The following is a 15,627-nucleotide window of genomic DNA, read 5'->3' as shown; positions in this document are numbered from 1 at the left end:
GACACCATTCCCCAAATAGCGCATTTTTTCGTCATTCTTCTGTTGCAGAATACTCCCTGCCTACTGCACCATTGCTCGAGCCCTCTTAGGAGTAGATGGGCGACTTCAAGACGAACATTTTGGGTCACTTTGCAGCCCATTTGGTTCAGTAACGAAGGAGAAAACGTCAAAACACAGGTTCAGCCTGCAGCAACTCCCGCTGGCAAAGCAGTGCGCCATTTTGCCCAACCTCTGTGCTGGATCTTCTCTGGTATATGAGCTTTCTTTTGCTTCAGAAAGCCCTGTTTTCTTTGCTTTGAAGAGTGAGATACAAGCCCTCCAAGTTCAGGCCTCTGTTTTGGACAGTTTTGACAAGGTTATGAGTTTGATGCTACATTAGATGCTACTTTAGCATTTCTGAGGTTTTAAAGTATTGAAAAGCGTCAGTACAACTGTGGCTACAACTTTCTTTTAAATTGCTATACCTGGATTTGCTTGGAATACTTTCATTTAGTCACCTCTATGAAGCATGCAAGTGAAAGCATCATTGATTTGTAGTATGGATTTTGGTTGCAAGCCTTTGCTACTCTAAATGCTTGTATTTTGAAGCTCTTTAACTCTTTCTAGCCTTGTAAGAGAGTAGACACTGCCCATTTTGGGTTAGACCCTCTCATGGCTACCATCTTGAATATGGATAAGTTTAATGGTAAGGGCTTTCACACATGGCAGATGAAGGTTAAGTTTGCATTGATGAGGGAAAACCTCTGGGGGCTTGTCAAACCGGCTTCAACTTCTTCTTCAACAGCCTCCAATGCTGGAGAATCCTCAGCTCCGACACGCTCGGCAAGAGATCCTGCTAGAGAGGAGAAAGCCTATGGCATCATTGCTCTTGCCTTAGGAGATGACTATATTCATCACATCTCTGATTTGGAGTCTCCTTCAGAAGCTTGGCAGAAGCTTGATATTATTTTTGGTGCTAGCTCTCACATATCAAAATTGTTACTTAAGATTGCTTTCTTTGAATTGAAGATGGTTAGTGGCACTCCTTTGGCTACCCATGTCAATTACATGAGGAGTCTCATGACTCAACTTGCTTCTATCAACTCTCCAATCACTACAGATGATGCAATGGCAGTGTTGCTCAAGAGTATGCCTGAAGATTATGATCATGTTGTTACCACTTTGAAAAATCTTCCTAATCCTAATCTTGAAGGTCTTATTTTTGCTCTTTAAGAAGAAGAGAGGCACATGGAACTCCGGAGAGGCAATGACACAGCCTATGCCATAAAAATTCAGAAGGGCAAGTTTTCACCTTGCAAACATTGTGGGAAGACTAATCACCTCTCAAAAGACTGCTTCAAGATCAATCCATGCAAACAGTGTGGCAAAAACAATCACCATGAAAAGTTTTGTAGAGTAAAAAAGGAAGCAACTAGAAAGTCAGAAACTGCCAATCTACTTTCAGTTGATGTGCCTCCATTAGATGAGGCATCCTATGAAGATTATGCTTTTTGAATCATCTCCATATATGCTCCAGATCTCTCTTTTTTATGTTGAGTCAAGGTACTCAGCCTGGATAGTCCTCCAAAATGCATGAAATAAACTATTGTGTGTTTTGTAAACACCTTTGGTCACCATATGATGTAGGCCATGTGTATGTGTTTTGCTCATGCAGGGGAGATAACCATTGGAAGGTCTTTTGTATCCCTTTTGTTTACTTCACACCCTTGGGAACCCCTTGCTAGCATGAGAACCTAGCCATAGATTTGTCCTTGACCACCATGAGATGACATAAGAAACTATGAGACTAGATGTATCCTTGACATAGCCTGAGGCATTCCCTTGAGGGGGGTATGATGGGATATCTCAAGGTGTATGCCCGAGGCACACCTTGGTTTCTATGTGTGTGTGCTAGAGGCACAGTTAGGTGTCCATAAGCACTGTTAGGTGGTGGTAGAAGCCACATAGGATGATTGAGAGAATCTAGGAGCAGATTGAGGAGATGATTGTGGAGCTCAGAGGTCATCAGTGATGTCAGTGATCATGTAAGAGGTGCCTACTTAAGGACCTCACCTTTCTTCATTCCATAAGCAAAAATTCTCAGTTTGTGTTCACTCCATGTTTTCCTTTTAGTTCACCAACAAAGACTACCCGAAATGTGCCAAGGGTTTGTCATTTATTAAGTGTCACAGGGTCAGGTCACATGATCCATATTTAAGTTGACCTCCCTAAAGCTAGCCACGTTATGCCCAGACGTGGGCGTGACTATTTGATATCCTAGGTGTGTCGTTTTGAAGGTTTGAGACACCCAAAAAAAAAATTTCCGTGGGATGGATTTCCCAAGAGCTCAAAGGTGTGAATTGCGTGCTTTGGCATTGCTTGTCATGTCTGGTATTGGCAACGTACGAAAATTGGTGGTGGTTGAGGTAGTTTGTCAAAGCTTAGTGTAGGTGTTTGAGTTGGTGAATAGATTGGGCATCGATTTGATGTTGGTCGTAATTGAAGTTGATGGCCTTCAAAGGGACTACACCTGGGGGGTGATGGCTTGGTTGACTGAGGGAGGTCATGAGTTCCAGATTGATGAGGTCTCCCTAGCTTACTGGATGCAAGGTCAGAGCATTCAAAGGATAGAGCTTCACGAGGCTGTTCCTCCTGATAGCACGGATCCTCACTCTCTTCCGGAGGATAGCATGTGGGAGGTAGTAGCCAGTAGTAGCCAGTGTCACAGCGTGGGACATTTGGGTTGCTCGCTGTAGTCTGGTGATGGGTGAGCATCCGATTTCACCTTCGGCTACCTTGGTCGCTATCTGGCAGGATATCATTTACACCCTACACTCAACCTGGAGCGTGAGACCCCGGGCTCTAGGGCGACTGTTGCGAGGTGCGCACATTTCTGCAAGGCTTGGCCTGCAGGAGTTTTCTACACATTCACTCCGTGAGGGATTCATTGGTTGTGTAGTCCCCCTACTTGGCTGTTAGCCCCTGTACCAGAGATTTCCTAGGCAGTGAGCTGGGTTTCTCTGGACTAGGCTGGTTCCTTCTTTCAGCCTTTATCAGTTTTTTCCATACTCAGCACCTTCGCTGCTGAAGGTTCCTTTCTTTGCAAAAAAAAAAAAGGTTGATGAGCTTGGGATGATTTCGCCCTAATAGTGGGTAGATCTTAGGTTTGCATACAACTTCATGTAGTGGCACAGGCTGATGCATCTGAATCTGTCATACCTTGAATTGGTACATTTCAATTGTGTGTCATGTCTTTTGGTGCAGTTCCACAATATGTGGTAACATGGGCCTCAGTCTGATGCCCGGTGGCTTATAGAAAGAAGCGTGGAAGAGGAAACTGCTGGTTTCCATTCAAGTGCATGAACTTGTGGAAGTTGCATATGTGCACATGCAGGGGTACTGAGGTGCTGTGTGTTACTCTGTGGCATGCATTTATTCTAGCTAGTTTCCTACTTCAACTTAAGAGCACTTCGCTCCAAAAGAACCTTTCTACTTTAGCATACGTGACTTGCAGGCCACGTTGAGTCTTTACTGGCACATGCATGAACACTTGAAAAACATGCAACTTTTCCATGTATGCAAAGAGCTAGTTACATAAACATGCAATGCATGTAGATGTTGCCAGTCCATTTTGCTTCACCGTATTCCAGCCCAATTTCGACACTCTTCTACGAGCATATTTCCATATGCTTGCCCTGTCCTTCGGCTCACTCTCTTGGAACACCAATTCACCCTTATCTTGATCAGCTGGGAGCATTTTATGGCTTGCTCTCTTTCTCTATAATCACCCTATTCTATTCAAGCATGATTGAAGCTTGTAACTCCCCGCTCCTCCATGGGTTGGGCTGTCAAGCCTTAATTCAATTAAATTGTCAATACACTCAGGATTAATACGTGATTCTTGCTTGTTGCTTTGAAGAAATAAAGATTATATATGAGCTGATTTATGTTTTGCATGTGCAATTCTAACGATACAATACCAGGTTAACAATTTGTAAACATGTGCAATGACTCCTATCAGTTATATATTCACTTTTCAGGCTGTTGTTAGCTACCAAAGAACATTTGAGTATTATTTGTCTACTTAGTTTATGCGTGGTTCAGAGTCCAAGGTCTATAATGAAATTTGAAAATGTACAAAATCTCTCATGACCTCTATGAGCCATCACTCTCTCTCCTCTTACAATCATGAATTTGTTCTTGATCACAGGAAATTGATCTTAGGTATGCCATTCCTTTGGGATTTTACAATGCAGCTCTGAATATTGGTATATCAGGGGGATTGATTATGCCATGGGGGGAAGGTTTCCGCCGAAAAGTAACTCCAATCAGTGACCGAATTTTCATGGGAGGCCATTCATCCCTTGTGTGTGACATGAATGGTCCAACAACACTTTTAGGCTTCCGCTCTAGAGGAGTGGGGCCTATGGAGATCAGGCGAGCTAAAGCAGCGGTGAAAGATATTGAAACTCCCCCATTGAGAGACACACTTGGGGGTGACCTTGCTGTGACTGGTTTTGCAGATTTATCATTTGATCTGCCGGTGGGATTCCTAAGAGAGCAGAATATACATGGTCATTGCTTCATATGTGCAGGCAACTTAGTTAGTCTGGCTGAAGAAGATCGTCAATTATCCTTTCAGAGATTTGTGTCTTCGTTCAGGTGTTCTGCGGGTGCTGGCATTGTGATTCCAACCAAGCTTTTTCGCCTTGAGGTCCTCCCTCTCTCTCTCTCTCTCTCTCTCTCTCTCTCTCTCTCTCTCTCTCTCTCCCTCGTCCTCTCTTAGCTCTGAAATTGCAGGAAGAAAGCATACACAGTCAAAGACTAGGCATACATGGAAAACTTTCATAGAGCTGCTTTTAGTTTTTTTATTCGTAACTTTCACTGTTCAATGGCTCCTGATGGATCTTCGTTTGATGTTACGAAAGCAATTCATTTTCATTCACACACACACTCTCTGTGTGTGTGTGTGTGTGTGTCTCTCTCTCTCTCTCTCTCTCTCTCTCTCTCTCTGTGGCGTGCGCATGCGCACAATATATTTCAGAGATTACATCTCGCAGTTCTCCATAACATGTACATCTTTAGAGTGTAATCTTATAGTTGAGTACTATTTTAAGAGATGGCTTGTGCATTTTCTTGACAGTTCTCAGCTGTGATGTATCTTTATCTGATTTGTAGGCGTTGACAACTTAATCGATACTGTCTCCTCTTTGTGGGTTTTTGTGTGTGTGTTTGGGGGGGTCTGGGTGCATACAGGTTAGTCTCTGAACAGCACTGATACTAGTTTATGATTTTGTCAAATATGCAGGTGAATTTCTGTCATATTTTGCGGCAATTTGATAATGATCGTGGCAAGAGAGGTGTCCAGCTAAGCTTTTCCTCCCCTCTTTAGAACTTTCCCACACAGCACCAACTTTTTTTTTCATGCCATAGTGATTTATTTGAGGTCATGGGAAAAAGGTGTGCCATTTTGAGGACATGTTTAGAGCATGGATGCTATTGAGAAATCTTAGGATGTAATGATCATACAAGGCTGACAAGCTAATTTTTTAATAGCTTGCTGCAGGCTTGGATTCATTACTGAATTTTTAAAAATAAATCAAGATGCTCACTGACTAAATAAAGGTGTGTCAGTGTGTCCATCCAAGCTGCATCCTTGTGTGCTTGTCAAAATCTGGAATCATTTTTCTGGACTTTTGTCTGATCTGTGTAGTGAATTGGCAGTATTTGTAGATTTGCATGCAATATGCCTTACCTTGAACTTTAGTTTCACATTTGGCTAGTAATTTAGAACAACAAAAATTTGAATTTGTACGATTGGATATATTCTGGTCTTACAAAGGTATATATATAGAGAGTAATTTGCAGCCTAAAATGTTGGTGCAATGTCCCTTAGGTGCCCGCACCGTAGGAGCTTTTCACGGAACTCAAATTCAATAATGCCAGTGTGTTTCTTTTTTTGGTAGAAAGCATTGAAATAACCATTGATATGAGTATCAATATTTAGATTAATTTTTTTTTTCTTGCAAACCTGTAACATGTTCCTTGGCTCACTTTGATATGGTACATTGTGAGTTTGTATATTTTGTTGCATGGACATGGTACTAGAGTTTCATATTCCTTGACTCAAGTGAGGTGTCATACAACCAAGTCTAATATATGTCTTGCTTAGTATTTGTGACAACAACAACAACAACAACTTGCAACCAAGACATGGTTGTCTTCCTAGAAGATAACAAGAACCATATAAGACGACAATCCTCTAGCCAAACCTACTATAATGTAGCAGTTCAAAGGAAGAATTTTAACCAAGTTGGTGATTCAAGTCATAGGGAAAGAGAGCCCATAAGGCTAACTTTAAAATGAGGTGATTCTAAGACAAGCCAAGAACTTCTTATAGGAGCCTTGACCCAAAGTTGAACAAAGCATTGAGAAACAGAGCACTCCACTACTTGTTGCCAAGCGAAGATGGCTAAGTATATAAAATTCAAACCATAGTTAAACCCATGAATGAACTCTTAAAAGGTGGGTATAGCGTAACATGTGTTGTGTCATGTAAAAATCATTAGATGAATCTCCCACATGATCCTCTAATAACACATTGGTGTTATAATGTTTATCGGTGCTAAGTCTTGCAATAATCCAAGGACAAACTATTTGCATCTTGTGGATCCACATCTTCTAACATGTCACTTCCTTGGCACAACTTGAATTCCATACCTAAAAGCAATTTGCTTAAAAGTTAGCTAACAACTAATTATGCATCAACAATCTAAAATCCTATGGTCTAAATTATCGAATAGAAATAGTACCGAATTGTGCCTATTCAGAATGATGAGGTATCACAAGCATATGCCATCCCATCCTAGAATTTGGTTGAGTGAATGGGAGAAAGCTATTTGATATTTTCTCATAGAGGTTTGCTCCTCTACACACAACTTTGAAACATTCGACATCCTATATATGCACACCTGTTCATGACTAGAGCCACTCTTTGAAAATAATTTAGACCTTTGAAGGTTCCTTTGGTATCAATTAATTCTTGCAACTTAAAATTAGTATAAATTTCAACGTAATCAACAATCAAAATGAGGATTGAATTTGACCTTTTACATCATGATAGGTCTCCTAAAAACCTCATGCTACTCCATAATATGATATTGAATACATATACAAAGTATGGTTGATTTTGAAAATTGTTATACATGTCAAATAAATGTGCAAAAGACCAAATTTGCATAGCTATAAACATTCAAAAAATTTTCTTTTGAGTCCGTACATCATATTAAGTATGATTATCTAACTTCAAAAGCAATGTAAACATATGTTTAATAGTAATTATTAGACTATGGGACTTTAAAACTATATTAAAATCTCATTCTAATCAAGAATGATGAGCATTTTGTCTTAAAATGCAGCTTGAAATTTTGGTGACATGTTGACCTTAACACTTAAGTAGAACTCAAAGTCATAGGCTTTAGTTTCAATTCATAATTATTCCAAGTTCTTTTAAGCATCTAAGTTGTTGTGGTCAATAATCAAAATCCCAAAATGCCTTACCAATTCCTTAGAACAATTCTTGGAAGTGGCTAAGGTAATAGAACATAAAGGTGTCCTGCGACATATTTATGTCCTACCAAACTAGTGTTATTTGTCAAAACTTAAAAGAGTTCAAAAATTTACTCCACTTTCAAAAAAATCAAGCATCAAGGCTACAAGGATGTGAATCATCATCTTCCTCATTGTGTTCATCATAATTGTGCTTGGAAAGGCCAATAATGCCTTCCTCATTGTCCTCATGTCAGTAATATCATCTTTTACCTCTTGCTTCTTCTCATTTCTTTAGGACTGCAACGGCCATTTAAACGATGGGAGTAACCTCTTCGCAAGGGATAGAATCGGGAACAATATCATATGTCCATTTTGGATCTTGTGTCTCATACCCTTTCTCTCCTAAGGTAGATAACATTTTATGATTGCAATACTCAGCACGATCTTCTAGGAGTTTGTTCCTCAAAGAACTTGTAGTGGCTCCAATTTCTTTTAACACCTGTGTTGGAGCATGGTTGTGCCAAAATCATCATGGCAAGTGGACATAGGAGCTCACAACTAGCACCATTCATCTTCCACCATTTCTGTGTATATGTATTCTTGGCTAGTGCTTGTATATCGATAGATGCAAATAAAGCCTACTTGAATTGATACTTAGCGAGCTCAATACAACACCTAGTAAATGTAGCATCCTATGGATAATAAGCTCAAACCACCTTATTGAACCTCTTCAGGTTTCATGTTCCACCACTTCCAATCAAGGAGGTACCCAACAATATGTAGTGGTGCTAACTTTCTTATTTTATGAATCAATGGACTTATGAGATGTCTCTCCTCTCAATGATACAATCATCTCATTCAACAACGAGCATTTTTTTACATTTGTCCATCAATCTAAAACAAGCATCTTGTGTAATGCAATAGCTAAAAAATATTGCAACTGATGCAATCTATCTACTCGACATATGCTTTGTCTAGTATAGTTTTCCACAGGGCATTATAAGTAGGAGGTGTGAAATCTACACTATACCACGTGATGCAAGTGCATGCATCTTACATGTCAACCTTATCAATCATACCCAATGGATAATTGGGATACAAAATTGATTGGCCAAGAACATATTGAGTCATTTCCAGATTATCTCTATAATTGATTGTTGCCTCACGTTGTGATTTTCATTCCCAATAGTAACTCTATCTATGTGGTGTAGATACCAATATTTCCTGATTTCTCAATTGAGGCGTGCTTACATCAATACTATTGAAATGGGCTTGAGTGGCCTCACTACTTGTGGGAGGTTGTATGATTGGAGTCTGAGATTGTTTTGGAATAGTGGTAGATGCGACATTAGAACTATCACTCATAACTTGCTAAAGCATTCTTTTTTGCCTATTTTCGCTTGCCTAAATAGTTAATCTTTTAATTATCAAGCAGCTACACTTGCCCCGAGAGTAGCTAGAGCCAAGTAGGTGACCCCTTACATAAGGGGCAGCTCTAGATCTCGCTTCATGACATAACTTGCATTTCTATTCAACATAGTCATGTACATTGATTACAAAACCGCATTCTGGGCTGATAGAACTATGGTTTTTCACTCCTATTTTTTGCTCTCCTTTGTGCTATTCAAGAAGCCTTAAGAAAGCCTTTAATTATTCCATGAGCATTATGCGGGGAGGATGTTGTGTCCACTTGTGGTTGTGGAGATTGATTTTGACTTGCATTAGTGTTACTAGTTATTATCATATGCTAATCGACCACATCGTGCACAGTATGAATGAGGCCTCTATGTTTTCGGCTACATTTGTAATAGTTTGCCTCCTACCTAAAGCTTGTCTCTTGTTGAACTTCCAGTACCTACGCATCTATTTCTCGTCTCCACAGTGCACACTTACAAATTTCCAAACAAAAGGCCTAGAAGCATAAAAATATTTCAATCCAATCTCTCCAGATAAAATGGTACCTCACATAATATAAAGGCAAGTTGCAATAGGATTCTAATCCAAAAATTTGGGCAAAAATCACGTTTGGAAATCTCAACACCTCACATAATCTCCATCACATTCATTGGCTTGCAGCTGTGGTAACCCCTTACCCCAATATGCTAGATATTATCTGAGGGGTCATACATACATACATATATATATATATATATATATATATATATATATGTATGTATGTATATATATATATGTATGTATGTATGTATGTATGTATATGTATGTATGTATGTATGTATGTATATATATACCATCCCTCCCTATCTCTCTCTCTCTCTCTCTATATATATATATATATTCCTCTCTCTCTCTCTCTCTCTCTCTCTCTTGTGGGGGTTGAAGGCCATTGTACCTTAACCCCGGTTATGTACAATACTCAAACACATATATATATGGATGAAATAGAAGATTAGGGTGTTCTGCACCCACCAAAATGTGTGTCTCTCAAGCTCCCTCTCTTCCTCTCAGCTTCCATTGTGTCCTCACAACTGGTATCAGAGCTTGGCAGTAGAGCCTGGTGGTAGTGTGAGCAGCTGAGTGCAGCCTCTAGTCTGGAGAGAGAGTCGTGCATCCCAAAGATCCTTGTCCAGCAGGAGGAGCTGCAGATTTTGGAGCTGCTATAGCAGTTGGAGAGAAAGGGGCAAAATCTGCTTGTTTTACTAGGTTGCAAAGTTGAAGGCGGAGGATATAAGCAAATCTTCTCAAACACACATATGTAGTGGCACAAATACCTGGAGTTAGAGACAGAAATTTGACTTGAAGTCTTCAAGGAAGTTGTAGATCAGATTGAGAGCTATATTTTCATTTTTAACATCTCTGTCATCTGAGTTTTCAGTGAAAAGTTACAGCTCCTGCAAAAAGTGACGAAATTCATTTCCTACGAGGATTTCGTGTGTTGGATCTCCATATCCAGGCCACCATTTATCTCCATATCCAGGCCACCATTTGCAGTTCTGACACTCCCAGTGGATCCAGAGTGGTCCAAAACTTCAACTTGAGAAGCTGCTTCCTATCTAGTGAACTTTTGAAGTTGTGGTGAATCTCTGTCTACTCTGACATCTTCATTTTGCCATTTCCTATGTGAGTGGGATCTCAACATTCGGGCCTCCATTTGCAGAGTTGTCTGTCCTGTTAAATTCGGGATTGCCTGAAACATATCTCTACAAAGCTGCTTGCCATTCCATGAAGAATCGAGGGAGTTGTGATTCTCTGTGTTTTTTCGTTGTCTCTTTGAAGGAAGTTTCTCAAAGTTTTCAAGACCTTCTCATTGATTGCCATGTGGCATTTTGGCTAAGGTTAAGTTTCCTAAGGTTTATTTTTGCAAGTAAATACAAGAGTTGATTGGCTCTTACTCCATCCTTGGATGATATTTTAGAGTTGTGGCAAAAGAGAGATATTTGCAGATTGTCTTGTTGAGTTTGATTATGAAGTGACACCCATGTTTTGAGACATCCCAGGTTTTACTTTCACTAGCGGTCATTGCTGTAAGGATGTAATTTCTTGGATATACCTTATGCAGATCACTCTGGTTGCAGTTTGAGCCATGTGTGCTCATTTGTGGTTTGCATTGGGTTACAGTGGATGCTTTACAAGCCATTTGGATGCATTGTGATCCTTGTTGGATGCGTTGATAAGGCTAGATTGCCTTGTGGGATGCTTTATTGATGGATGTTTAGCACACAAATGCTATTTTATGTTGAGGGACAGCTTTGACGTATTGCAGTGGATGCACAGGTTGTGCTATGATCTTTTGGATGAGACATTATTGATGCTTATGCCCATGGACGGTGTTTATGCTTGAGGCATTTGGCTCTTATTGGCATTATATTTGCCATTGTTTTGTCATTGTGGGTTGACATTTTCTTTTGGGCCAAATTTGCTCATATGGATGCATAGTATATGCACATGAGTCAGATGCATTTTGATGCTTTGAGCCTTGAGTTTTGGTGAGACTATCCTTCATTAAAGCATACATATTGGGTGCATCTGGTATTTGGTGCAATTGCTCTTTTGCAGGTACTAGCATTTGGGATTTTGTTTCATTTGCATCATGGCATCCTCTTCCATGTCTGAAAAGGAGCTTTTCAGCATTAAAAAGTTTGATGGGACATACTTTTCTTTGTGGAAAGAACAGATAAGGGATGTGCTTATTCAAAAGAAGCAGATTAAACCCTTGGCAGGGATTGAAGCTAAGCCTACAGATATGTCTGAGGATGATTGGAATGAGTTGGATGTATTAGCAAAGTCTACTATTAGACTTCATCTTCCAGAGTCAGTTTATTTCACAGCAGTAAATGAGTAGACTATGGAAGATTTGTGGAAGAAATTGTGTGCCACGTATGAGAAGGAAACTGCCTCTAATAAAGTTTACCTCATGAAGAGGTTGTTTGAGCTGCAGATGAAGGAAGGGGTCTCCATTGCTTCTCACTTGAATGAATTCAATGTTATTTTCAGCCAGCTTCAGGCTCAAAAGATGAATTTTGATGCGGAGACTAAGGCAATATTTCTCTTATGTTCATTGCCATCCTCATGGGATATCTTCCGTACAATTGTTAGTAACTCTGCACCTGGTGGAGTACTGAAGTTTGATGATGTTGTGGGTAGCTTGTTGGCCGAGGAGATTAGATGGAAGTCTATGGATGGCAACAAGCAGGATGCAGGCTTAAATTTGCAAAGGGACAGTTCAGGGGGAAGTCCCAAGAAAGAGGGAAGTCTCATAGCAAATCCAGGGCACAGAACATTGAGTGTTGCCACTCTGGCAAGAAGGGCCATATGAAAAAGGATTGCTACAAGCTGAAAAGAGAGCAAAAGGATAAGAAAAAGAATGCAAATTGGGGTGCAAATAAGAAGGAAGAGAGTCCAAGGGAGGACAAAGGAAAAATGAAGATCAAGGAGATTAATTCAGTCACTGATGATAGTGAAAATGACATTCTCTTCATGTCTAGTCTACCTGCAGACTTGCTTACCACTTAAGATGATGCATATTCCCAAGATTGGATTTTGGAATCTGGTGCTTCATTCCATGTTACTCCCCATAGGGAATGGTTCTCCACTTATGAGATAATGGAAAGACAGGTTGTGTGCATCTTGGAAATAACTATGCATGTGATATAGTGGGAGCACGTGACATAAAGTTTTCTTTTGCAAATGGGTCTACATTTGTTTTGAAAAATGTGAGACATGTGCCTAAGTTGACCAAGAGTCTTATTTCAGTGGGTCAGCTAGATGATGCTAGTTTTCAGACCACTTTTGGCTTTCAGAGTTGGAAAATTCAGAAGGGCTGTATGGTTTTAGCCAAGAGTGCCAAGTTGGGACTTTGTATCCCTTACATGTATCAGGGGTGTCTGATCATGTTGTTGCAATAACCGAGCAGCCAACTACTTCTTTGTGGCATTGCAGGTTGGGGCGCATGAGCCAAAATGGAATGAAACTCTTATGCCATTTGGGTTATGTACTGCATTTGAGTTTTTCTGATTTTGAATTTTGTGAGCACTGTCTCTATGGAAAGTAGACTAAACCAGCCCATAAAAGAAGGGGAAAGAAAGAGCTTGAAAGGCTTGATTTGGTGCATTCAGACGTATGTGGTCCCATGCCTACATGGTCATTAGGCGGGGCTGAATACTATGTGACATTCATTGATGATGCAACTATGAAAGTGTGGGCTTATGCTATAGCTCGAAAGAGTGATGTGTTCCAGGCATTTAAAAAATGGTTGGCTTTGGCTGAAAATCAGTGAGGTAGAATGCTTAAATGCCTACGGACTGATAATAGAGAGTATATCTCTCATGACGTTTAGCATTTCTGTGATACACAGGGGATTAAGAGGGAGCTCACGTTCCCTCATACTCCAGAGCATAATCTAGTTGCAGAATAGATGAACCGTACCATTTAGGAAAAGTTGCAATGTATGCTTTCCAATGCAAGTCTTTCTAGTGGTTTTTGGGCTGAGGGAATGAAGACTGCAGTGCATGTGATCAATAGATCACCTAGCAGGAGTTTGGATGGTGGTATTCCTGAAGAGGCATGGAGTGGCAAGAAGCACTCTTACTCTCATTTGCTTATATTTGGGTGTAAGGCATATGCACATGTGCCAAAAGAGCTTCGGAAGAAGCTAGATCCTAAGTCTAGGACATGCATCTTTCTGGGTTATGGTGAAAGTGGAGAGATGGATCGTCTCTGGGATCTAGAAGCAAAGAAAATCTTACAAAGCCATGATGTGGTCTTCAATGAGAAGAAGGAGTTTGGATGGTGGTATTCCTGAAGAGGCATGGAAAGGCAAGAAGCCCTCTTACTCTCATTTGCATATATTTGGGTGTGATGCATATGCACATGTGTCAAAAGAGCTCGAAAGAAGCTAGATCCTAAGTCTAGGAAATGCATCTTTTTGGGTTATGGTGAAAGTGGAGGGATGGGCTATCGTCTCTGGGATCTAGAAGCAAAGAAAATCATATGAAGCCATGATGTGGTCTTTAATGAGAAGAAGATGCATAAGACACCCATGAGGGATGTGGAAATGAGAAGAATTACTTTCCAGGATGAGAATCCACCCGCATATGTTGATAGACAGTGTTGCTGTCCATGCACCGAATGTGTAGGAAATGGAGCCACCAAGTACTCCCACCTATACACAATCAAGGGCAAATGATGGATCATCTATTGGTGGCAATGATGAGCTAAATGTAGCTGATATGTAGGCTAGACAGCAAGCTAAAATGCCCTTGAGAAGAACATCTAGAGTGTCTAGACCACCTAAGAGATTTGTTCCAGGGGTAGACTATGTGATGCTTGCTGATTGCGGGGAGCCTTCTTGCTACAGAGAGGCTATGATGCGCGAGGATCAGCGCAAGTGGGAGTATGCTATGCAATCAGAGATGAGTTCACTCATAAAGAATAAGACTTGGGACTTGGTTTCTTTGCCACATGGAAAGAAAGCATTGCCATGTAAATGGGTCTACAAGATGAATGTCACAGGTGATGATGTGCCTAAATACAAAGCCCATTTGGTTGCTAAAGGGTTCAAGCACGAGAAGGGTGTGGAATTCGATGAGATACTCTCTCCGGTTGTGAAGATGACCACACTTAGATGTGTACTTGGACTTGTCGCAATAGAAGATATGGAGCTTATGGAAATGCATGTCAAGACAACTTTCTTGCATGAGGAAATTTACATGATAGAGCCGGAAGGCTTTGAAGAAAAGGGCAAAGAGTATTTGGTATGCAAGCTGAAAAAGAGTTGCTATGGCCTTAAGCAAGTGCCTAGAGAATGGTATCAGAAGTTTGATGCTTTTATTCAGTCCCAGGGTTTCAGAAGAAGTGAGATTGATCACTGCCTCTACACTAAAAGGGCTTAGGATAATAGCCTGATACTCCTAGCACTTTATGTGGATGATATCTTATTGGCTAGCAAGAACACTTATGAGCTTGATGCATTGAAGTCCAAGTTGCATGAGGTCTTTGACATGAAGGATTTGGGACCTGCAGGTCATATTCTTGGTATGCGCATCACGCGTGACTGGAGTAGGAAACTCCTTTGGCTTTCATAGAAGGAGTATGTTACAAAAGTGTTGCAGCGTTTCAATATGGAGGGGGAGAAGGCAGTAAGTACTCCATTGCCTCCATATGTGAAATTGAGTCAAGAAAATAGTCCCAAATCAGATGAGGAGAGGGCCATGATGGCCATGGTTCCGTATGCATTAGCGGTTGGGAGTCTTATGTATGCTATGATAGCTGCTAGACTGGACATTGCATTTGTAGTGGGAGTTGTTAGCCGGTATATGGCTAATCCAAGAAAGAGGCATTGGGAGGCAGTTAAGTGCATCATGAGGTACATGAAGGGTACCAAGGAGGTGTGTATCTGCTTTGGTAGAGGAGAGATGCATGTATTTAAGTACACAGATTCCGAATATGCAGGGCATATGGATAGCATGAGATCCACTTTTGGTTATGTGTTCACCTTTGTAGGTGGTGCAGTTTCGTGGATGTCTTGTGCACAGAAGTGCATTGCTTTGTCTACCACAGAGGCCGAGTATGTTGCAGCCACAGAGGGTTGCAAGGAGGCTATATGGCTTGAGCTAGTGAGAGATTTGGGGATTCATACAG

The 15,627-nt window shown here is 40.6% G+C and overlaps 1 protein-coding gene across 1 annotated transcript in view; it reads left to right on the top strand.

Moving 5' to 3' along the window:
- Positions 1-5,699, top strand: part of LOC147896537 (uncharacterized) — a 38,856-nt gene extending 33,157 nt beyond the window's left edge. The window contains exons 4-5 of the mRNA XM_087381990.1: positions 4,190-4,693; positions 5,288-5,699. Coding sequence (XP_087238116.1) covers positions 4,190-4,693; positions 5,288-5,371 — 588 coding nt within the window. The 3' untranslated portion in view covers positions 5,372-5,699. The remainder of the gene's footprint in view (positions 1-4,189; positions 4,694-5,287) is intronic.
- Positions 5,700-15,627: the final 9,928 nt, after the last annotated feature.

This window comes from Dipteris shenzhenensis, chromosome 11, assembly GCF_047967505.1.
Source record: "Dipteris shenzhenensis isolate YYH24624 ecotype China chromosome 11, Dip_SZ_1.0, whole genome shotgun sequence".
In the NCBI taxonomy this organism is placed as follows: domain Eukaryota; kingdom Viridiplantae; phylum Streptophyta; class Polypodiopsida; order Gleicheniales; family Dipteridaceae; genus Dipteris; species Dipteris shenzhenensis.
Note: the sequence above shows the minus strand (reverse complement) of the source record. Positions and strands in the feature narration are given on the sequence as shown.